This window comes from Poecilia reticulata, chromosome 10 (genome assembly GCF_904066995.2).
Source record: "Poecilia reticulata chromosome 10, P_reticulata-male-v2, whole genome shotgun sequence".
NCBI lineage: Eukaryota > Metazoa > Chordata > Actinopteri > Cyprinodontiformes > Poeciliidae > Poecilia > Poecilia reticulata.
The window spans coordinates 2,998,939-3,024,848 of NC_088839.1; the positions used below are offsets into that span (position 1 = coordinate 2,998,939).

The 25,910-nt window shown below is 38.0% G+C and overlaps 1 protein-coding gene across 1 annotated transcript in view; it reads right to left on the bottom strand.

The window, feature by feature from the left end:
• Positions 1–13,630: 13,630 nt before the first annotated feature.
• The window catches only part of slc7a11 (solute carrier family 7 member 11), a 34,966-nt gene continuing 22,686 nt past the window's right edge, over positions 13,631–25,910 (bottom strand). The window contains exons 6-12 of the mRNA XM_008419872.2: positions 24,733–24,777; positions 19,663–19,786; positions 16,142–16,245; positions 15,450–15,546; positions 15,184–15,333; positions 14,589–14,763; positions 13,631–14,088 (exon numbers count right to left, since the gene is read on the bottom strand). Of these exons, the coding sequence (XP_008418094.2) occupies positions 14,033–14,088; positions 14,589–14,763; positions 15,184–15,333; positions 15,450–15,546; positions 16,142–16,245; positions 19,663–19,786; positions 24,733–24,777 (751 nt within the window). The 3' untranslated portion in view covers positions 13,631–14,032. The remainder of the gene's footprint in view (positions 14,089–14,588; positions 14,764–15,183; positions 15,334–15,449; positions 15,547–16,141; positions 16,246–19,662; positions 19,787–24,732; positions 24,778–25,910) is intronic.

The following is a 25,910-nucleotide window of genomic DNA, read 5'->3' on the forward strand; positions in this document are numbered from 1 at the left end:
ACTCATCATTACGGCAGCAAAACTTTGGGGACATGAACGGCGTAAGAAGTTTACTCATCTATTCAGACTCATTCAGGTCTCAGTGTGGCATCAATTTCAGGTCCAAGCAGCTCACATTCCAGTAACTCAGAACATCCTCGATGTTCCATCGTTTCCTTCAAATTCCGACTCTCTGCTTCAGATTCAGAAACTCATTAATCTCCAATTCCACAGTCTTCAATAATATCCCACTGACTCCCCTGTTCCTTTTCTTCAAGCATAATCCTTTATCCACCCATGCTTGTCAGGTTTTCATCGTTATAACATTTAGATATCAGTCTTCAGGGAAGTTAACCGATCAGTTTACTTTCTCTCACCTATTTCATCTCTTCCATCCTCAACCCATATGAGCCCATCTTCACGTTCAGATCAGAAATTCAGCAACCATTTCATCTCAAGGTCCACGCCACACTTAAGTCGGGCTCAAGCTATTTAAGTCAAGTCCAGCATCTCTCTCAAACCTTATTCCGCCTATTCTTTCACGTAGGAGCCGCCTCCATTCAGGCCATCTCCTATAAGACAGTTCAAGTTTTAGTTTGTTGGTCATCACAGGTGTACCTTTCATGCATCCGTATAACCTCAGTGATTTTTCGCAAACTCATTCTTTTCTCATCTCAATTTAAATTAGACACTTTTGGGGCTCCTACGTTGGCTCTGGAATAAATAAGATTAACCGCCTTCTGAAGACATACCCCCACTCAGAGTGTTCACATCCCAAGCCCTCCGTCATTCTCCCAGACGACCAAATCAAGATCCTCCATCCCTTCATCCCTGTTCCTTCCTCCCTCTCCCCTTCATCCCTAATGCATTCATAAATAAATCTTTAAACGCATAGGTTTGTGGCGTGGTCCTTGCTAGTGAAATGACAGTAATCTAATTTGTGAAGGTAGCCAGAATGGAGTTGGATGATCACTTTATGAAAACACATCTGCTTCCTTCTGGTCCTGTATGAACCCATAAAGCAGTTTTTGATCATTTCATTTACTACAGACAAAGCTATTCAAACTCACTGGAATTGGAACAGCCACCACCATGTTGGTGGCTACATTGTTTTAGCCACAACATGTTTTTGCATGATGCATTAAAATGTTCCATATTTTTTTCATTTTCTCCCATAATTCTGGGGAAGAACCAAAATAGTTTTGGACATTTGAGACAAATGTTTATGTTCTGTTTGCTCAGTTATTGACCTGGAAACTTTCCTTTGAAGGCCTTTTTTGCCAAGTCTCTCCTTCCCACTGTTAAAGAACGAACACTGAAGTCAGACACGTTGGGCCTGGACTGCTTTAGATGCTCTGGTGCTGCTGTGACCTCTGACCTTGATAGACTGTGGCGGTAATGTTGGTAGGACTTGGTTTAAGGTTGGTCATGATGAAATGAATCATTTCAAATCATTTAACTATTTTAATTAAAATTATAAAATTATAATTTTTTAATTTATCATAAATAACTATGATGCTTCGTAATTGCCTATGAAACATGATAGGGCTATTTATAATCGGAAAATATAATCTTAATTTTTTAAAGGTGGAAAACCTCATTCTTATTCACACAAAACTGACAAATATAATGTTCAATTGCTGTTATTGGCATTATGTTTAAGATATGCTGAGTAATGTTCTGCTGTTTCAGAGGGAAAGCTTTGGCCCTGCCTTCAAGCTTTGTTTGAGAAATACATTTGAAAGAACAAGAAATATGGAAAAATCTTCAGTTTAAGAGCAGAGGAAATCAATATCACCTCCTCTAACACATAAAGATTCAGAAATAACTCAGGAAATTATCTGATATCTTTCTTATACCATAAATTTATGTAACCATGACAACGATAGGTGGAAATATGAGCCAATTGTTGGAGCTGACAGAAGGGAATATGCCCTGCCTTTCATTCGAAATATTGCTTGGGGAATTAGTGGCGTGAGCAATGAACGATGTGAGGATGTTTTCTCTGCTGATATCACTTTCACTTTGTGGCCTGCTGCTTGTTGAACAGGTGTTCTGCTTCACCACTACGTGACACACAAACCAATCTGGTTTCGTTTGTCTGATTGGATTCCTTTCGAGACAAATGCACTGCTGGGGAAACATCAGGCGTGTTATAAAGTTTTGACGTGATTCACTGATTTCAATATGCACCCGATGACTTCTGTCGCCTTTCTCTCCTGAACGCCGCTGAGCAAGGCAAGCTTTCATCTTAGTTTAATTCCTTCCGAAATCAAAGCACACACAGAGAAAAGGATGAGGAACATTATTTCTGATCCTGGGTATGTGGTTTTTTTAGACCTTTTTTACTAGTAAATAAGAAATAAAGAAGCTCCTAGAGTTATGTTTTATTTTTTGAGAAATCTACAAAGGTGCTGATGGGATTTCTTTGCAGATTTGTCCATCCTTTGTTAATTTATTAAAGGTCCTCGGGCTCAGTCTTATTTTTGGGGACTCTTCTCCCACTGTTCATTAGATCTGCCATCACAAAACAGCATTATTCTGTCATTTGTGAATAATGAGCACCTCTAATGTTCTCAATGTTTTTTACACCCATCTCTTATTCTGAATAATGAGTTGCAGCACATTTTATGTAAATTATAGTTGAGAACACACACAAGTTTCTGGCACACCATTCAGTCTCACGGTGCAGTTCAAACATCAGACAAACTGTTGTTTGAACAATGGTTCCCATAAGGCAGCATAAGAGCTGATGAGCCTGAACCGGGAAAAGAAAACACATCGTTGTAGCTTTGCTTACCCGAGGCTAGAAGAAGATGTCCTGCTGTCCTTAGCCGATAACAGTGCCATTCCATTTGCATTGAAAACAAAAGCATGAAAGCCAAAGGGCTATAAATGATATTTTCAGGAGTATTTTCAAAATGTTCTTTATTCAAATTCCCTTTGTGACTTTTCAATGCAGCAAAATCAAAATGATGGATGTTAACTTGCAAGTCTCTGGACCCTGCCATCTTGAAAAGGATTAAGATTTGTCAGGGTGAGTCTTTTATAAACACAGATGAACCGCTAGAGAACTGTGGGGAAAACTGCTACAACAAAAGACTTGCTGTAGACTTGCTTTTCTATGTGAAATAAACCGAAACATTTACTTCAACTTCCTGTCTGTGTAGATGCAGTGGATTGATGATCCAGTCATACAGGAAATAAAACCATAAACCTGTATATGTGTCTTCAGGTTCCTGCAATGAGGTCAGGTCTCATGTCTCTGAGAGAAGTCCTGACTTGTGATTTGCAAAGTTTCCAACAAATCCATAACTTCTATTCCTTCTAAATCTGCAATTAAATTCAGATTGAAAAATATTTTATTGATCTTAAAGGATTCCAAACCTGACAACAGAAGAAGACAATAGAATAATTTCAATGTTTAAAATCAGGAGTTTAAAAATAAAACTCCTGATAAGTTTTATTTTTAATTCAAATTAGTTTGTGGTCTGTTTTTTGTGAGGTTCTTTAAGCTGTTAGTCTGATGAGGCTAAAATTATACAGTGTGAGTTGAACTGCCATTTGCACTGTTGACCTTCTGACTTGCCTTAAATTTGAGGAAATAATTGTCTTTCATGGTCTTTTTACACATCTGATACAAACAAAGAAGCAGATGGAGTGATCAAAACTTGGCCAAACAATATGAAAGCATAGATCCATCCTGTGATGTATCAGCAGTTCTGACCACCGGAGGTGTCATGGTATATTGTCTTGACACACTTTGGGTTTGGGTACCTCAGTATTAAATCAACATCACATCAACACCACAGCCTGGCTGAGTATTTTTACCAACTAGGTCTATGTACCCATTGTCCGATGGTTAGCTTTAGCAAGATAAGGCATCCTGTCACAAAGCTCTGATCATCCCCGACTGGGTTTTTGAACATGCCAATGAGACACTCTGTTGGCCTCCATTTACCAGATCTAAATCCAATACCTTTTGGTATGTGATAGAATATGGATATGCAACCAACTAATCTTCAGTAGCTACATGATGCTTTCTTTTAATATGAACCAGAATCTCTCAGGGAAGTTGTTGACATCTTGTCAAATATGCACCACAAATTAAGGCAACAAGCTCCTAAATCATAACCAGGGAGCGTGCACGACAATGTGTTGATGATGTTTCACAAAATGTGCTTAATTTGTTTCACACTTCAATCAACAAAGAAAGCATTTTAAACACGCTTATAAACATGGCAGATCTCAAATTTTATTGTCCCTCTCTTGTCCCTACAACATCTCACAGGAGGTTGAAATGATTCCCCTCATGCGGTTCCAGGGGAAATTGGATTTTGGGTGCCGAGTAGTAAACCCTTATTTCTAAAACTACAGAAGAATAAATTTAAGGCTTCGCCTGTACAGTAAAATGTGGGCAAAGGAGACTTTATTCTCTTTAGGGAAGATGAATTTCTATCACAGTTAAATTTGGGTACCAGTGGATGTTCTCACTGTCAGCCAAGCAAACCTGTCCCTCCATCCCTCACAGTTTTCATCAATACTTTTTTTACATTAAGAAAATGCAGTGACACAATACTGTATACACACATGCACATTCACACACACACACACACGCACACGCACACACACACACACACACACACACACACACACACACACACACACACACACACACACACACACACACACACACACACACACACACGCGCACACACGCACACACACACATAAATGCCTCCAGAGCGGGCTGTGGTCAGATTGAATTAGTTATTGTCTCATCAGCTATTCTCCCTACCTCACTCCCATACGGGGTGTTACTCACTAAACCTGAGTCACACAGACTCTATGAGCGCTGTGCGTGTGTGTGTGTGTGTGTGACTGCATGAATGTACATACATCAGTCACCTTCTCTGACAGCTGTAGCCTCAGGCCACTCAGCCTCCTCTGCAACACATTTGCATGCAGGAACAAACAGAATCCGAAGCTCTTCAGAATGCACCGAGTCCCTGCTTTAAAGGAAACAACACAGAGGCACACGCACTCTTGTCATTTCCATTTAGGACAAGACTAGCCCTGTGGCCAGACGCCTCTTACCTGGGGGAAGTCGGTCCACTCCCTGCTCCTTACCGGTTACTGGGACGACCGTCTGTCTTCAAGGTCCACCACACACACACGCGCGCGCGCGCACACACACACACACCCACGCCCGCACACGCACACACGCAAATACACACACGCACCATTAATCACAATTTACTGCAGGAACCCCCCCCAACACACACACCCTCCACTCTTCCCCCCAAACTCAGTTGAGTCATAGTTCCAGTGTAACAAAGGGAAAAATATGTATATGAATACAATAACTCTTTATTCTTAGGACGTCTTTGCTAACTTACAGCTCAATAGGACCATTTTGCTTTCTATAAATGTTATTTCTATTAAAGGAACTTTTCTGAAACAAAGTAAGTAAGTGATTAATGAAAATAAAGTCAAAGCTGGTATGAGCCAGACTATAAATGCCTCCTGGCTAGAGAGAATGAATACATTTTGCTAATATAATAGAAAGCAGTCACACATGTAAGAAAGACATTAATTGTGATTCAAAATGGAGGAGGTTCAAAAATATTTCCCACAGCATTGACAAATCCATAGACTGTTCTTGTTGGCTTCCATCCATTACTGAACCTTTGACATTTGTTTTACAAGCACAACAGTCACCAAATGTTTGCTTTAAGTTCAAGCATTCTTTACCAAGTCTCTAACATTACCACTTTATGAAACAGGGTCTCAAAGTGGACATTTCTGGAAGTTTCACAGAGGTGTGAAGTACTCCACAGGTGTGAAAAAGGACATGCTAAGAACCCACAGCTGAAGGTTGGTTCTGCACATGCAAAGGTAGATAATAACAAAAATAACGGTGGGCAGCATTGTACTGTGTGCTACTTAACCTGCTCAGTTTAACAACCTCTGACATGGAGTATATGAGTTACATGAGCACCTGGTTCATCAGAGACAGGTTACTGTTTTCTGAATGAGGTGGAAGCTAAAGGTCAAAGAGCATTCACGTTGCAATCGTATGCTAAAATCAGAGTGCCATCTAGTGCCCTGGCATGACAACTATAGCAGAGTAAGATATCTTGTCTCATCCAAACATGAAACTTTCCCCCATCAACGTCCGGAAATACCAGCAGTTGCTGTTTCCATGAGAGTCACCCTCTGTAAGTCACTTTGATCTCTGAGCGGTGCACCTCCAGTCTAGCAGGTTTTAGATAGATTCTTGGACAGAATTCTCTATGATTTGACACCATGTTTCTTTTGAATGTGATGAAATGATAACACTGATTCTAGGGGTGCTGTGTGCCGAGGCTGTGGTCTTATTATTGGATGTCTTGGGTTCATTTCCCAGTCTCAGACTTTATGCTGCATGTCTTCCCTTTCTCTCTTCACCCTATTTCCTGTTCAATAAAAGCATGTAGTGTTCAAAACTTCTTAAAAATGCCTCCGATTTGATGGGCTGCAGAGTTATTTGACCTGCAGCTGGATGGTGAGAACCCACATAACCACTGATGGCAGTAGACAGACGTTAATGGTCATTAAAGGGGTTTAGTCAAGTGGGAAGACGGTTTCACAGTTTCTGTGACAATGTGTAATCAGGAGCTGAGAAAATGAAAGCATCTTACATTGTTATCCTTCCTGCGTCATGTGCTTGATATAAGAAGAATTCTTGTGTGTTTCTAGTCTGCTGAAAACATGAAAGCAGCAGCAACTTCTGACAGGTTAAAAGCCTGCTCTGCTGAATCTATAAATTACTGGGGTATTGTCTGATGGAGTAAAGCTTCCTGGCAGCAGGGCAACATATTTCCAAAGTGTTACGAGTCACTGACTTTCTGCAAGGTAACCTCTCATTGTGAGATGTGTTTTTCATCATTTCTACGTCCCCATTGATCTGTGCAATAAAAGCTGCCTTCAAATTCTCCCTTTTCCCTTCAAATCATTTGCTGTAACTCAATATTGTCTCTGTTTTGTGTGATCCTCCATGCATTGTTGGAGTGCTTGTGGCAGTTTCTTTCATTGTTTCTAACTAGTCTGCGCTTCAGACCATCGTGAAAGGGGATAAAGCAGCCAACATTTAGGAAGCTCAGCAGCATCCCCATGTGTCTGTACTGTGAACTGCACATGAACGGGTCTCCTCATAAAAATGTGAAATACTGTTTGAGCGAGAGTCTTGCTCTGGTCGTTGTTTTCAGATAACAGTGAAAGGTCAGGCATGCCTGGGGATTGAGGTCCATCCTAAGTCAACTGCAGGAGAAAATAATAGAATGGATGATGACAAAGAAGAATAGATGGAGCAGGGAAGGAGGCTGGAAGAAGGGAAATGAGAAGAGGTGATGAGGAGAGGAGATATTACGAACCCATCCAAGCTGTCAGAGTAAATTAATAAAGCCACAGTAATCTGGGCTGCTTTTTCAGCCAGTGACTCAACAGCTTCCAATAGCTGTAGACAGTTAGGCAATCATTTATTTAATAGTTTATTTATCCTGAATGAAAAGGGAACATAGACACATGAAAACAATGACAGATTTTACCTTCAGTGTGTTGATCAGTGAGTTTCAAGTCAATAAATCTCGTTTTGATTGCAACAGAAAAGTTTCCCCTATGTTCCTCCAGTCGAGACCGACAGGCAGGGTAAGACGACTGTCCTCTGACAAGCAACATATTTCATCTGTTCTTTAAGTTACAAATCTGAGCAGGAGTAATCAAATCCTTAAAATATTAACTTTTACCGCAAACAAAGTTCTGATATTAACATAAATATTTAATGGTTTCGTTGGCATTGCATTTTCTGGTGACTTTACCTCAGCTAACACTCTGGTGTCTGGTAACACATGGTTTATAACCACAACATGCTGGAAATCAGATGCTTCTGTTTTCATTCCATATATTCTGCCCTTCATGGTCAAACAACAGGAAAACTATACAGACTGAAAAGATAGAATACATTATTTACAAATATATATGATTGAGTGTGTGACTCCCACACAGCCAAGTTGTTTTGACAATAATGGCAGGCTTTTTCCTCATTAACTCTCATATGCTTGGCTGTTAGTCTTCTACATGGGTTGGAAACAAACAGACTATGTCTTCCAGACTCATTAAGAGTCCAGAAAAGTCCAAAATAGCACCCAAAGCACAGAGAGCAGAGAGATTCTCTGAAGAAGATCCAGAAACTAAAACAATATACTGAAACTAGGAAGGGGATGAGAGTCTTGGAAGGAGGGCTGGTTACACCAAAACATGAATCTAACAAATGTACTGTGGGTCGTGGGTTTTCTAGGTCTGATATTCATATTCTCACAAAACTGACAGGATGTCATTGATGATACATAAAAATCACTCATGAAGCAACTCAAACCTTAGATTTTAAATCAGTTAACTGATCACGTCATAGTCAATGTTGACACTTTCATATATTAAATTGAAATGGACTGGATTTGTGTGTATTCCAGAGCAGAGTATGTTATTGTTATCCAGTCTGTGAACAGTAGTGATGGGTAAATGAGGCGTCATGAGGCGTTTCGACTCATAGCAACACTGTATTGATTCTGTGTCGATACTGTGTCACTCAATACTGACACCTGCTGGACATTAAAAATTCCTACAGGCAACGTAGTGATTTGATGATCAAGTCTGTACAATAAGATTTAAGTCTTTGTATTTTATTGAATATTATATGTTGTATTATGTCATATCTTCAGTTACATTTAAAATATATTTGATATACAGTCAATAAAGAATGTGACTTTATGGTACTTTATGGTACCATAAAGTGAAAATGTAAGTGAATGTGTTTGGAATGAGGATGCATGGACTGTTTTTTCCCCCACACATTTTTATAAAAAAAAAGTTTTTACAACCTTTTGAAATTAAGGCTGTTACGCTTTTTGACAAAACTTCTGCTGTAGAAAACAATAAAGTAAACTACATTTACAGCGAACCCTTGTTTTTCTTAGTAGTTGCGTTCCGAAAATAACCCGTGAGGCGAAATCCGTGAAGTAGTTACCTTTATTTTTTACAGTTATTACACAGCATAAATAAATACTCTACATTGAAACCAAAGAACAAAACCTGTTTTCAGGTCAGCGGATGTGCGTGTGCGTCAATCGGGCATTAATGTGATCCGCAGTCATGTCATTACAGCGTCTCCTCCAGATGCTCCGACAGATTCACAGCTGGATCTACGGCAGAGCGACGGATCTCATCAAACGAGCCTCCAGTCAGGTTTTGTTCTGCCTCTGGCCACAGTTTTTTTTTTTTTCCAGCAGACATTGAAAGTTTCAGTTTCCATCTCCTGAGTGGCCAATTAAACACCGTAACGTTATTGGCACTCAGGTAGCGCGGAGACTGTTTTTACCAATCATATGGTCAATTAGGACAAAAAACACTGGAAAAAAAACTGCACAAAAAAATCAGCGAAGCAGCGAAACCGTGAAAAGTGAACCGCGTTACAGCGATGGTTCACTGTATATAAAATAATTTATAATAAGCAACTGAGTAATTTGTAGAATAGCTGCATATCTGAGTTTATAGGTGAATCTGGGACTTCATTCTCATGCCTGGCCTCATAATGCCTCAGCATTGAAAAGGTGGATTTATTTAAATAAGACAGTTTAGTGAAACAAATGCGACACTTAACCTGCAGAACATGATATGAAAGTAAACTAAAAGTCAGTTTCAGCTGAATTTGGGTTCAGATAGATTAAGTAGAAACTGATGAGAACCGGATGAAACGACAAAAATGAAAAAAAATTATTTTCCAATATAAGATCAAAATGGTCCCACAGAGGAAACATTTCCTTTGAAGCTGCTCCATAGATGACAATGTAAAAGATCAAGAATTTGTTTGGAAAATGCTTTTGACAGATTTGCTTCCTTATAAACACAGTTTGGCATCCAGTGTCATTTCAAAACAGTTCCTGTATTGGTCACGTGACTTGCTGAAACCAATACGCGCACCGACACGGGTGTTGGTCTATGGGCTTGACGCATGCGCCGGCGCGTCGGTGTTGCTGGACCCATCACTAGTGAACAGACTGTGCATGATGACTGTCCACGCCTGTAACAGTCTATTCATTTCACTCCTCACATCCCTCACATCACAAAAGTCTCCGTTCACACAAGCAGATAAAAAACACACAGAAGTAAATGGAATCACATTACTGTCTACCATATGAACAGTGTTAATGCTCACCAACCTTCCCAGCCTGTCTCACTGGGTGTGTGTGTGTGTGTGTGTGTGTGTGTGGGTGTGTGTGTGTGTGTGTGTGTGTGTGAGTGTGTTTTATCTTTTAGCCACCAACACACTGTTTTATTTTTCCTGCAAACTAAGCTCTTAATTATCTTCTTGATATTACTGCACCAGCTGGCACTAATCAGACACACAGCAAACATCAAGGTAATGTACTTCCAGAGGTCCCTTCTTTGTTTTCAGTGTAAGCAAACAAAAGTTACTGACTTCATAACATAGACCAAAAATGAATCTGAAGCTCAGATATCACTGTGTGTGTTTTGAAGACGTTGCTCTTGTGTTTTTAATCAGCTTCCTCATTAAGATGTGTTTTGACATTGTACTGTTTTTTTTTTTCTTTTTAATGTCTGGTTTAATACATACTGTACCAGTCGCTATGACTACAGAAGACTACCTGACAAAAGAGTCCCCTTTAAATTTTCCTGAATTTATTGGTATTTTTACACATACAGACAAAGACAAGACAGCACCTTGGAGGTGGATTGATAGTGTTTGGGGAATGTGGCCAAATGTTCAAAACAGCAAATAAAGACTAATCAGACAAAGAAGCCTGATACTTGCTTTGGAGAGTAATTCTCAAGTGTGATGATGTTAGACAAGCACAGGTTGACCCTCACTGCACCTAAGTGCCACCAAGCCACCATCTTCCCCAAAATTCCTGGGAATCCAAGGGACACAATTCCATCTATAGAACTCCAACATCACCAATACAGACTCAACTGTGTCAAACAAAATGGGAGTATGTCTTTCAGGTGGTCTGGGAATGCCTTCGAATTCCCCTGGAGGATCTGATCCAAGTGACTGGGAAAATCAGACTAATGTTGAACCCAGTTTATCTTCTAAAGGAGCTAAAACTTATTGAGTCTACTTCATACCACCTCTGTTATATGTGTGAATGTGCTCTTAAGAATATCTGGTATTATTTTGTATTAAATAATGAAGTGATGCAGTCCTTTTATAGTAGTCTTTTGGAGTTTCAATAAAAGGGAGGAATGCTCCTGTTAGAGCCTGTTTGCATTTTAAGACTTTATTCCTTCAGGTTTTTGTGCTGAGATGTCTTTTTGATGAACATTATATTCAACAAAATTTACTAGCTTTAACCATCTTATGGAATGTTTTAATAAAAGTCTGATGATTTATAGTACTGAGAAATATAAATTAGTCCTCAATTGATAATTTATAGATGCATTTTTGAATGTTGAAGTTTTTAAATTTGTTCATAAGGGTCTCACTAACTACGACGGAGTATTAGAGCCATGCTAAGGAACTCCAAGTTGCATTAAAGGACTGTCTTCCATTCACTTAGCCTTTTTTACATGATTGTCTTCTAATAGCAAACGCCCTGTAATCTTATAAGGCCACATGTGACATAATTGGGTTTAACTAAGAAGTACACAATTTTATACTTTAATCTTTTATTAATTAAAACACTTCCTGCTCATTTAGCAGATTTTCAGACCCACAGTAGAAAAATATTCCCCTGACAACTGGAAGGTTGTGGGTTTTTCTTCCAGTTTCATCGACCACATGTCAAAGTGTCTTTGGTAAACACATGAAACTCCAAGTTGCATTGCAATACTGTGCAGTGAAGAGTGGATGTGTGTTAATTGGTGTATGTGGCTTGAAGACTAAAAACACTCTGACTGATTATTAAGATTAGAAAGTGTCATTTAACATTCAGCTAGACTAATCCAGTAAAAAGGTTGGTGTCTGATTCTTTAAAGAGCTGAAATGTCAGCTGCTGAGTTGGACGGTTCTGAATGTGACAAGGTTTGAAAATATTCCTGTGGTAGGTTTGCCCTTCATTATTGAACCTGATTCAACTGACTTTTAGTAAATGTTACTTTGCCATTTAAAAGTCCAGCGATGGCAGTCCATGAAGCATGGGCGCTGTGGTGAATCTTCATTTGCCTGCAGCGCGTCCAGCTAACTGCCTGCTTCCCACCCAAAGCCTGATGCTGGTTGGGTTTAGGCCAAATTTTCTGTGGCTCAGCACTAAAGTAAAAGCTCCTAGGCATTTTGTCTCCAGCCTGCCATCCTGTCATCAACAGTAAAAGCCCTCCATTTACAGGACACAGAGCAGAGAGGGAATTTATTGTGCCATGGGGCAGCAGTTACACAGATAGATTACCTGCAAATCCCACCCAGGGGGGAACTGAGAGCAAAGACATCAACAGACTACACTCACACACACACACACGCACGCACACGCACACACGCGCACACACCCACACGCGCACGCACACGCGCACGCGCACACACACGCACACACACCCCACACAAATACACACACATAGTTCTCTGGAGTGAGAGCATATGCACAGCAGGGCACATCGGGCCAAATCGCTTCATTCCTGATTCAGGAGGAGGATGGTGGTGCAGATGCAATCTGACTGGCAAATGTGAAATGCAATGGGAGAAAGGGAACATAAGGTCAGGGTGGTGATGGAAAGTCATGATAATGATTGAGTCTAATGGCAAAGGTCCTAATGGTGGAGCTGGACCATCTGCATGCTAACACAGATGGAGAACAGACAGAGACATAGCACCTTTCATACACAAGCTGAATCTGAAAACTAAGTCAGTGTGGTGTGAACATGGTGAAGGAAGTCAGTCTCAGTGACAGTTTCAAAAATTTTACGCATTATGTCTCTCCGTAGAATAAGTCGCATCAGTCAAAAAATACATCATGAAGAGGAAAAAAACATACATAAGTCACATTTATGCATAACTTGTCCAACATGAGGTGGGCTTTGTTCATGTTAAACATATGATCCAATGACATGCTGTGTTCAGTTTCCTGCTTTTCAGCAAATTCACAGAAAATGTCAACTTTGGCTTAAAATCTGTTTGAAGTTTTCGACGAACTAATGTCTGTGCTTTGATAGAGAAGAGTTTGGACTGCAAGAAGCAGGTAACACCAAGAATGCCCGCCTGCAAAGTTATTCATTTTCATCTCCTTGGCAACAAGTCAGGTGTGGAGACGTAGCTGCCCTGTCTCTCCCAGCAGCACGCTCTTCAAGCACCAGTCTAGCTTAGCTCTCCTTGTGGAAGCAGGCAGTAATGTTTCCTCCTTGCTTCACGTCAATCAGTATGAATTCACATTTAAGTCATCAATAAAAAAAAAGCATCGTGAAGTGAAAAAAACCCACATATTAGTCACACCTGACTATAAGTAGCAGGACCAGCCAAACTATGAAAGAGTGCAACGTATAATCCAGAAAATAAGGCAAATGCAAAAAATATTTTAAACAGATATTAACAAAATGTCACAGACACACAACTACACATAGACATGATTTTCAAACTTGTGAATAAAGTTTTCAGAAATGACAGAGAAAATTCTGCATGTTCATACGCTTTTATTGGGAGATATGATGACCAATTGCTTGGAGAAAATTTTCATGTTAAGACATTTATTTTCTGATAAATTGTCAATAAAACTAATAAATAAAAATATGAGTATGTGGTTATTTAGACTTAAAGTTTATATTGCTAATTTCTGAGATAAATCATTCTAAGAAGTACTGTAAAAAACCCATTAGCAATTATTGTGTTTCAGTGCATGGAAGGTCCTATAATATCACATAATTACTGACAAATTTTTACTCTAAACTAAAATATAACACAAAATACAAAATGATAAATGTAAAAACAAACATCTATACAAAGATTTTAACTCAGCCATATTTGACATAAGACGTGTCTTTCATCATTCCTCAGCTGAAACCAAACTGTCCACTATTACTGGTCAGCAGGTACTACCTCCAGGATGATCTGCATCGTTCTGTTGAAGGAATCTGTTGGTACAGAAATAAAACAGCTTACAAATAACTCCTTCCATTTCACAACCAACCAATAATGTTCTGTTCACATTTATAGACAAAACTAATTCTGCAGAGCTCATCAAAGCAATACAGTATATACTTTATTTAACATTTTTGTCAGATCATGTTAATGAATTCTTTCAATGCCTGATGTAGAGATATCTTGGTATCAAGTGACAAAGGACAAAAATATCAAAGTTTAACAGGGGAGAGCTTATCAGTTAGGTGTCTTTAAAGTTTTAAAGGACTGTAGTCCCTGGCATTAACATCTCTCAGGCCATACAGGTCTTGCTTTAGTTCTATGAAGACCAGATAGTTCATGAGAGCATCCCTGCCCTGCATACTCCCTCAGCCCTCACTGGCTCAGGGGAACGCAACCGTAAGATCCAAGAATCACGTGAGCCACACAATCACGACAGACATTCGTTTTGCAAAGAAGCCATCATATGAAATGGATGTTTGTGCCGAGTTACCTAAAGCTTTTTGAAGCCACCTTGGTCTGCTGAAGTAAATAAAAATGTAGTAGGCAGGGATGCCAGTGAGGGACATGGCGAATCCAATCCCTGTGTTAAATGGGTCTGAGTACAGTGACAGGAAGACCATGAAGAAACATGTCAAACAGAACACCACAGGGATGAAGAGCGGCACCTGTGGACGAGACAAGATGGAACTGATGTAATATGATGTATGTTTAAACTGATGTGTGGTTTCAGAGTTCCCACAATCTGCATTTGCAGATCAGAAAAACAATATTTCTTAGAAAATGAACAAAAATACCACAGAAGGGGAACGAGATCTATTCTTGGCACTGACTGTCTCTTTGAATGACTCAAAAAGAGCCTATAGTTTGAAAGTTTTCTAATTATTAGAGTAATACCAATAACCTGTGCTATAAAACCCAAACATTCAAAGGCATATGAACCAACTAAAGGACAGGTAAGGCTGCAGGACTTGGCAATTTAAAATCTTAGCAGTCAGCAAAAGGTCTACTTAAAAAATGCATGAAACTGCACAAAGTTTAACCAACTTTGTGCAACAATAGTTGGTTAAAAATACTGAGACACTGACCTTAAAGGGTCGGGGGAGATCTGGTTTGGTATATCGGAGGTAGATTAAACCCAGAACCACCACACCAATAAACAGCCACCGCAGAAAGCTCATGAAGTTAAGAAGGCTGTAAATGTCCCCCACAAACAGCTGGAGTATGGTCATGGGATACTGCAAATTCAGATACACACAACTTGTTATTAAAACATGAGATGACATACAGGAAATAATGTCAAAATGTCAGTATTGTCTGTTGAAGAAAAAACAAGAACTGAAAGCGCACTGACCAGTATAAGGACAGCAGCCAGTGGAGTGTGTCTGCGGACATGGATCATAGACAGGACCTCAGGAAGCTGCCCTTCACGTGAAGCTACATAGAACATTCTAGATAACACAAACACCAACTCATATAAGCATAGAGAAATGGGAGCAGTTTGACAGTAGAGTTAAGGCTCCCACATACTTGGGAACACTTCACTCTGCAGAGGTCCATGTGTACTGAAAATGTATTCAAAGAGGACTCAATGCAAACTGAGAGTGGACACATCCTTGGGTAACACTTTCACGTCAAACTGATAAGTTTGATTGTCGATGCAGCACCAGTCAATGCTGGTGGGACTATTACAAAGTAATGTAAATGAACAGCCATTGTTAACACCCACAGCTCATCAGGCAGGGACAGAACAACTCTTCTAAATCTTTGAGGCCTGTTTTGTCCACTAACCTTGTTTGCAGAGTGCCAAAAGTTTAAAACGGTAATTTCTTTCTAGTTATTTATTTATTTATTATTATTATTATTTCTATGTGTTTGACATTATTAGAATATTTAGAACCCACTCTTTCAGAACCCTTAAATAACCCAAAGTGGACACTTGTTCCTGGTTTTGTCCTGCCCAGTCACAAATGTGTACAGATGGTTTTATATTGCAGTTTGAACTCAGTCCAGAACCAGGTTGAAATAAATAAAGACAATCTTTACCTTGATAAAGCAAAGTGGCCGCCGTTCATGGAACCAAAACAGGACAAGGCCACAAACACCGGGACAACAACTGAGAAGTTTCCTAAGAGTCTCTCTGCAAATGTCTAAAAAATGTAATTGAGAAAAGGGATACAAATAAGAAAGTAGGACATGTGCTGCTTCAGAGCTGAGGCAGTGATTAAAGTGTAGATAATGACATTAGGTCAAGTGGTTGATGACTTAATTAAAACATATTTCTTATTGTGCTGCTGTACTATGTAAAAAGGTTGTAAGTGTTAAAGTGAAACTACAGGATGTTCCTTCCACCTCGACATGCCCAGGGTAGAAAAACAGCTATTATCTAAAGGTTTTCAAGATTATCCAAAGACTTTTCCAGGTACATAAATGTTGTGCTTTGAGTACTCAGTCATTTTAGATATATTCAAAACATTAATATATCTAAAATGACTAGATATGTGATTAACTAGAGAAATCAACTAAAACAATTCAAATATATTCCACGAGTTTCAAAGGTCACATCAGATTTGTGTGAATTTATGGTCATGACTGAAGACTGTTACTTTTTTTAGTCTTATCTTATTAAATGTGGTTAATTAGACTTAATTTAGAGGATTGAAAGGACTGCTGCCAGTAATTGTCATAAATGGGTCATGCAGAAGTGGGAGACAAAGCTAATTATAATTCATGAATCTATTAAATTTATATTAGCCACAGACATTGCTGGCATGTGCCAATATAGTCAGTAAAGGGGAAAAATCTGAATTAACTAAATACATGTACAGTTGTCATTTTAAACTAAAGTAATGATTCATTTTGAATGGAAAAAAGAGAAATGTTAAATAGTTTGAACACCACCGAGGAGTCCAAACCGAGATGACGTTCATATCTTAAAAGAGTTGATCACTTCCATCTTTTCGATCAGTTCCATCTTCATCGGTGTGGTGCCTGTTGTTCTGTTCAGCATGTTTTCAGAATCTGGTGACTGCTTTATTTAACGTGAGAAGAAACAAATCTAGTAACTTTTCCTGAGGTCATTGGAACTTTGTGGCTCAAACTCTGCTCAACGATCAGCAGATTCTGGTGATACAGCAGCCACAAATGACTAACATGATATTAGTAATTGTGAATACTGACATTGGATTAAAACCACAAATCAACTAAACTTAAAACTAATAACCTTTTTTTTAATGCTAAAGTTTTTTACAGATCAACACAGAATATATTCAGTCAATCATTGTTGCTTCCATATCATCCATTAGACTTCCATTCATTTACAGACAAACAATTATGCTAATTAGCTGACAATGTCAATTAGTGACTCCTGTGACTTTTAAAAGTTTAGAAATATTTTGTTTATAAAACCAGAGAACCACAAACATAGATCATCCAAGGACAGAATGTTCTCTGTTCAAATGTTATTCAGACCAGGGTAATGTTTTGATTAGCATTGGAATCCTCTACAATTTTCTCTGATCGTTAGCTGTAAATATGAAACTTTATTCCTAATGGGTACTTAATGCTTAATTGCGTAAGATGCAAAATTAAAAAGACTTTTAAATAATCCATGTCCTCTCTCTCTTCATTGCTTTCCACACCACATAATACGAGCGCAGATCCTGTTAAGGTCATCTAAAATTACTCATTAGGCAATTCTGCAAGCTTCTTTTACATAAGTCTGACACATGAGTTAAATTTTAAATTAAGTTTTCAATGTAAACTTCTGCCCACTGTCTAATGGAGGAAAAACAGACTGCAATCCTTTTATCATATCAACCTTGTAAGAACACAGAAATGCTCTTAACACCTTTCTTAAGGCGCTCTTAACACTCATTGTGCACAAGGTAATAAAGCTAACCACATTACAAAAAGGCAGGGATCTCTTAGTGGATCTGTGAGCCCTTAAAGCTGAGGAAGACTCAATCACTGACAGCATCCTGCAGCCTAATAAGGAACTGTGGCTGCTATTGGGGAATGTCTGAGATGTGATTAGCATTACCAGGGTTGGGCTGAAGCAATTGCATTAGAGGGGAAGCAAAGTCGTCAGAAATGCTTCACTAATAATGAGATGCTAAGTGCAGGAACTGCAGCGTATAGGTTCAGACCTATCCGTCTGATAGGAGAACAAAGGACTTTCTGCCGACATGTATATCATATTCTATTGTTTTAAAAGACTTTAGTTCATTTCTTGAATTCTTAATATTTTATATTTCATATTTTATTATAGCAAATGATCCAAACCAAAAATTTTTTGTCACCATTTGTGATCGTATTACCACACAATCATGTATCAAAGACAAACTTTCAAATATATTAGCACTCCCTGACTTTCTGGTAAATTTCCACCAGGTTAAATCAGTTTTCATTATTTAAGCCCAAATATCTTCCCTCCTTCAAATCCTCTTCAGAATATTTCCCAAGTAGAGATCACTACAGGAATGATGCTCTGTGCTGACTCCAGAGGTCGAGCTGGCTGCATATGATGTTTATTAATCTTCCTTTTATTTTTAGCATACATGTGCAGTTGATTTGAAGTGATATCTTTCCTTTGATCTCCAGCAGGTAGACATTGATCAGACAGATTTTGATCATAATCTGGCAGGTAAACAGCGACTGGGTTTAATTAGCTGATCCTCAGAGATCTTTCATATCCCCACATAGGCTGGGTTACCAACAGGACAACCATCAGCCCTGTGATTGAAGTCCCAGATCTCTGCAGGCTCTGAATCCCTTTGTTAAACTAACATTACTTTTAGGTCAATAATTCAATAAGTGCAGATTCTTCAGAAAGATATTCCTCTGATTTTATGCTGAAAATCTCCATCACAAATCCCTGAATCTCAGAGTAGCCTCCTGGATTCTCGTTCTTTGGGAAACTACTTTTTATCTACTTTTATTTACTTTCATTTACTTTTTACTTTAAAAATAGTAAACAGATTTTACTGCTTTTACTTTTATGAAATTAATTTTTCATACAAAAAAAAATATTTTACTTTTATGAAAGTAAAATACCACTTTCATAAAAATGTCATACTTAACAGCTGGATATTTTGACTTTGTAACTTAAACATACTTTAACACACTTTTTAACTATTATTGTTAATTATGGAATTATCTTATAATTCACATTTCTACAACAATGATCTGTGGTCATTTAGTGGCCTTCAAAAATTCTGAAGGAGTTGCAGCAGAGTACTTTCACTTTGTGATTCTTTTCTCTTTTTTACCTCTAGATTGGGTGAGTCCATAATTTTTAGTTTATAAAATATAACTCTTCTTGAGTTATATTTTATCATGCCGAAACCTTATTAAATAAAATAGTGCTGTTTGGGTTATATGTGTGATTTTATTCTTCTCCTCTGTACATGTTTTTAATCCATAGCGGAAATGCTAATTTAACTTCTTAATGTAATGGATGGATGTGTGAATGTATGGTTGGTTGGTTGGTTGGTTGGTTGGTTGGTTGGTTGGTTGGTTGGTTGGTTGGTTGGATGGACGAACGGATGGATGGATGATGGTCTTACCACAGCAACAGCCTCTGAGGCTAGGAGTTCCTCTGCTGACATCACAGTGTAGTACGCAACGTTGGTCAACACATAGCAGGCGGTCACAATTGCCATGGAGATACAAATGGCCAGTGGAACGGTCCTGAAAGCAGAGACATGATTATGATGAGCATCTCTCTGACCTGCTCCTCTCTCCTGTCTCTGTTTTTAGTAATGAGCTGGTAACACAAAGTCGAAAGGGACTTTATCATATAAATTAGACATTTTCAGTCTAATATTACGTCATGTTAATATTATGTTATTATATACACAATTATATATGCAATCAAGAATTTCCAGTCTATGAACAACTATTTTATAAGTACGTTTTTATAAGTACATTTAAATAAAAAAATTATGGTGGTTCAAAAAGATTTCAGTTGTATTTACAAACAAAATTACAAATATTTTGTAATTTAAGAAATTACAAAATATTCCTAGATTTATTAATTTAACTAAAGTAGTGTTGACTAAAATTGCACACATTGTTGTTAATTAATCAGTTAATTAATTAAAAACTTCATTTTTGAGGCAATGAGTTTGAATTTTTGAAGTAAGGAGAAGTAATTTGATGAAACTTTTCTTTTTAAGAGCTATGACTCAATGGTTTCGATAAATACGACCAGCTGGGTCAGACTGAACAGAACTTGAGCAGATAACTGATCCTTTTACCTGCCTTTGGCTCCAGTCACCTGAAGGCCACAGAGAAGTCGGCTCCCTCTGAGCTGATTGTTCTGAACAGCGCCCAGACGAGGCATACTGATAATGAAGTGTGTCAGTGGAGTATTTAGAACACCCACCAAGTGTGTTATACTATGGATTATGTGTATCTATTTAGGGAAGGAAGTAACTGTGGAACTAACGAACCATGTCTGTCTTGTTTGACTTCATTCTACGGTAACTAAGACCTGATTAAAACATTATCTTGTTTGAGCATCCCAGGTGAAAAGAAAGTATACTTAAATATATTTCAAACATCCTTACATTTGTGAAAGTACGCTTTAAGTATACTAAGCAGGCGTGGAGCTATAGGGGGGGCAGAGAGAGCGGCTGCCCCACGGCCTGGGCGGGTGCCAGGGAGGGAGGAATGGTTTCAAGTCGCTTTAATATCTGATTACAGACGGAGAAAGTGCACCCTCGCCTGTTCAGAAAGGTGTATGTAATGTTAAAGTTACTGTCTCTCAATGGAACATATAGTAGTCAGTCCCAGTGACTGTTTGACTCAAGGTTTAGCCAATGTGCTTCATGGGTAAAAATGAAACGAGAAACGCGGCCCAAACCCCCCACTCCCCGCACAACAGTTTCCAGCAGCGCAGGTGATACACGTGAGGTCATTGGCCCCGCCCGCCGGCCCGACGCTGACATGTTCCGCTAGTGATACTAAGTTTTAAGTGTACTACCTATAAATATACTAAAAGTATGCTTGTACCAATTTCAAAATTATAACTTTAAACACACTTAAATATAATTGTACCAAAATACAGTTTTTAATATATTAAATAAAAGTATACTTTAAGTGAACAAAATATATATTTGCCCAAGTGTAAATATATACTTGCTCAAGTATATTTAAAATATATTTTGTGTATATTTTAAAATATATGCTCGAAACAGATTTTTTTAAATTCACTTAAGACTACTTAAAATTAGTAATTTCACTATGTTTTAAATTACATTTAAATTTTAGGCGAATAAAGTATGTCTTTTTTTTTTACTTTCTTTATTTAACCAGGTAAACCCTATTGAGATCCACATCTCATTTTCAAGAGGGACCTGGGCAGAAGTCTGCAACACGCAGCAACCGGTTAAAAAATAATAAAGTATGTTAAGATTTAGTATACTAAAGTATACTTTTTTTTCACCTGGGTGGACATAGCAATAAACCCAGAGAAGATAATACTAATCAAAGGAAACTAAATGGAAATGAATGAAGAACAAAATGCAAGAATAAACTGAGAAACTAAAGTAAATACAGAGGAATAAACTGGTATGGCAAAACCTTTCGAGCAATAATTAATACAGAGGACTGTATGGCAAAAATAAACAAACAATAATTCCAGATAAAAGATAAAAATAATATTGTTGAAATGTCATGGGTTTGTTGAGACCACATCTAGTACTGAGAATAAATATATCTTACAGACCATAACAGTAAAGAACTGATCACTTATTTATGTTTTTAATTAGATTTGATATATTTATTTCTTCAATATTATTTTTCATGTCAGTGTTAATGTCATGAGGCTGATGACTCCATGACACTTTCAATTTGACTCATTAGGATTTGATTATGAACCAGATTTGTTCTTTGTAATTCTGTCCAGTAAAACTGTTAATCTATAAATCAATAGACAGGTCTATATAAAGATATAATCCATGTTTCTGTCTCATATTTGTATGGCATTAAAAGGACCTGGAACTTTTTTTTTTTCCACTGAAAGCTCTGGTTTGCACAATAAATGCAGTGAAGTTTTATGGAGGATACTCTGATGTCCCATTCTCCTGAAGGCAGCACAGAGCTGCACCACCAGAAACTGACAGAAACACTGAAGAGAAGAAGAGCTATGATTAATGTAGTTACAGTTCTATCCATGTTTTAATGTTGCAGAGCTCAGTTGTTTTGCAAATAGTTCAAAGTTTAAACTGGCATGTTGAACATCTTGTATCTGGTTATTTGTGTAATATTTAACAACTAGAAAATGGCAAAGAATAAGAATATTTTTTCCACTGATTGGCTGCTGTTACCGATTCTAATTTGAATGTTCATTGCATTTTTCTTAGACACCTGTGAAAATTATTTCTATTCCCATGACTTTTTTGTTCTCTGGGAAATAATTTTTGATGATAAATACAAAAACAAGCATACAAATTAAAACATTTACAATAGTGATAGTAATATTAATGATAAAATAATGGTCAGTGCAAAGTAGCCTATAAATTCTTTGGTGGGGACGGTGAGGGACCTGGATATGGGATGGGGGGGCGCTGGGCCAAAAAAGGCTGAGAAACACTGGGTTAGATGAATGTTCTCAGAATACACTGACACAGTTTCACTAAAATGGAAAACACACTGTGCAGTCCCTTCAGTGGTTAACGGTCTGTTTTCAAGTTCTCCGTGTGTTTCTTTCTTCTTTCATGTTGCTCTGTTGCTGTTGAGTGTTTATTCAATGATAAGTCTTTTACCTTTATTTTCTCTTTGCGAGGTAATGAAGCGGAAGCAAATATGTTCATCATATTTGATGCAGTTGATGCAGAAGTGTTTGTGTGGCATTTTGTGGTTTTCTGACGGTTCCATACTATTTTCGAGCTAGATAAGATTACATTTGGATTCATTCAAATGACTTTTTTCTTCTCTCATCCCAATGATTCCTCTGCCAGCGCCTCTGTGGTCAGTGGCTTCTCTCTGTCTGTATTTTATTGATCACAGATAGTTTATCTCAGCTGTTTCACTGAGCACAGCCTGCTGTGGCAGCTGTTGCAGGAAAATCAAACTGCAGAAACTGAACTACAGGTGACTAAAGTTCAAATGCACCAAATTCTGAGGGAGAAGTGCAGAGAGCATCAGACACTAGTTCTTCACATTATATTTATCCTTCTAACCATCTTTGCATGTCACTTTGTCAGTTTACCTAAACCTTTTCCTCTGGGTTTCTACTAGTGTTTTAGTTCTCACTACCACTTTTTGATGGTATCATCTCATACTAGATCACATTGTACTTGCTCTTGTCTCGGTCTGAAACACTGACGACTTGGGATTTTATTTCAAGAGCAGTCAAGACCACAACTGTAAATATCACTAAGTTGTCCAATTTATTTAATATTGTTGCTTCCACTGGACATAAAACATCCTGATTCAAATGCAAGCAATAATGTGACTCATGACTAATCAAGTATTTTTGTACTGCTCCCACTCATCCCCAGCCACTTTCACTCACACTCCAAAAAAGTGAGCAGTGGTTTTCTGGGAGGAGGAGGGGGTGTTGGTAAAATGTTCAGTAACAGTATTTGGGTACATTAATCATAAAAAAATATTATAAAACAACATCAACAACCTCCAGAAGAAAGCATAGAGCAAATTATAAATTCTGCAGTACATCGCTGTGAGAAATGGTGGCCACAACATCGAACTCTTATCGTCACTCAGGAAGGAAGCACAACGTTCTGTTTAAGTCAGTGTTTCTCCACCCTGGTCCTCAGTCCTCCTGCTCTGCATGTTTTAGATGTGCCTCTTTTCCAGAACAGCTGATTCAAATGATTGCATGAAGTACTGCAGAAGCCTGTTAATCACCCAGAGATACAATTCAGGTGTGGCAGAAGGGGAAAACCTAAAACATGCAGGACAGGGGTGCGGTGAGGACCAGGGTTGAGAAACACTGGCGTAAGTGATGTTAGCCAAGCTAGCTAGCTAATGTTAGCAATCTGCCTCTGTACCAAAATGATTAACCCTGCCCTCACATACAGAGATTTGGTGAATATTAGTGATAATGTTTAAGTTACCCACCTGTGTAGAGTAAATACTGTGTGTTTCATGGCATAGTTTGTATTTCCTGTCAGCTCCTTGCCTCCTCTGCACAAGTTAAGCTAATGTCACCTAATATAGTCAACATATTGAAGGAAGTAATCAAATGCAAATTGAGAGATTAAGGGAACAGGTCTTGCAGTGACAACTTCTTCTAAGTTTAATTTTTTTCTTATGATAATCATAAGACAAGCCAGGATGATTTAATATTAAGTTACACCAACTTGAGCTAGTGCTGCATAAAGCTTCTGACAATAAAGTTATGGGCTGAAATAACTATATTTACTTCAGCTCTGAGATTTTTAATATTCAGGTGTTTTTATGAAAATGTGAATCTTTCAAATGAATTTGAGAAGCTGTTGGTCTTGTTTCACATTTTACTAAGTCATGTTGGTCCTGTTTCGGTCTCGATACACTCTGGTCTTAATCTCGACTTGGTCTTAGTTAGGTGGTCTTGACTATTATGCTAGCATGAAGTTCATCACATTAACCAGAGTGTCATGACAGATCAGCCAGCATATGGAACTTACTTCTCTGGGTTGTCAACCTCCTCTGTCACAAAGTTGAGATAAAACCTGGAAAAACACAGAGAAGAAACAGCTTTAAAGGAGAATACAAGCAGCAACAGACACAAGATCCAAGCACTTCCTGTACTGATATGAAAAAATGACTCACACAATTCCAATACAACCATTTACAATGGTTTTATTTCATCAATCATATTTTTATGTTGATCATTTAAGTGGAAATTAAGCATTAATTATGCAATTTAAAAATTATATTTTCCAGGGCCATAATTTAATATCATATCTATACATGACTGTTAGTCTGGTTTAATTCTCTGCTACGTCTCTCTTCATAGACCTGAAAAAAATCTTAAGATAAAATATTTAAACCACATTGATGTCAAGAGTGTTAGCCATTTTCATTACATGATATAATTCTACACAAATGGCTGAAAATTGAAAGGAGCACAAACTAAAGCGTGTAAATATGCAAAATTACAAGAAGTCACTAACAAAATCTATGATTCTCAGTCTGAGAGCAAACAGTAAATATGAAGATATTTGTCTTGTTCTGGAAGCAGAAAACAACATGTAGCTTAATCTAACATGTTATTAGAACATGGGAGTGTTCAGGCTGTTCCAGTACAACAAGATGCCTTCTGGAAATCATGTTAATGTTTAAACAGTGTTAAAAGCTAATTTATAAAAGCCAAATGGAAACTGTTCAGCATGAATTATAATTCTTACCCAGAACTGCCCACACATCACTGCTCTGGCACTTATAACAAGATCGATCCGTCTGACCCTGAACACCATTTAATTATTCTTGCCAATCTTGGCTGTTAATAAAAGTCTATTAGATGTCAACTATTTTGGCAGAACTGCTAAAGATGCGTAAAACCTTCAAATAAATTCAGCGTTTACTACTGCCGCCTAATCACACACTGGGAAATTCAGAAAGAAATGGGGACAGATTTTCTTGTCAAGAAATACATGTTTTTAACAGAATCAGTGGTGGTAAAAATTAAATTAATTTTTTTATTTATTACATTCTTAGGTTTATCAGATTGTTAGGGAGCAACAGTATAGAGGGGTCTGTGGGGTCACCACATCTCCATAGCAACCATTAGATACAATCTACAAGCCAATCATGTATAAAAATAAAAAACAGAAATCTTTTTGCCCTACCATTACAAAAGTAA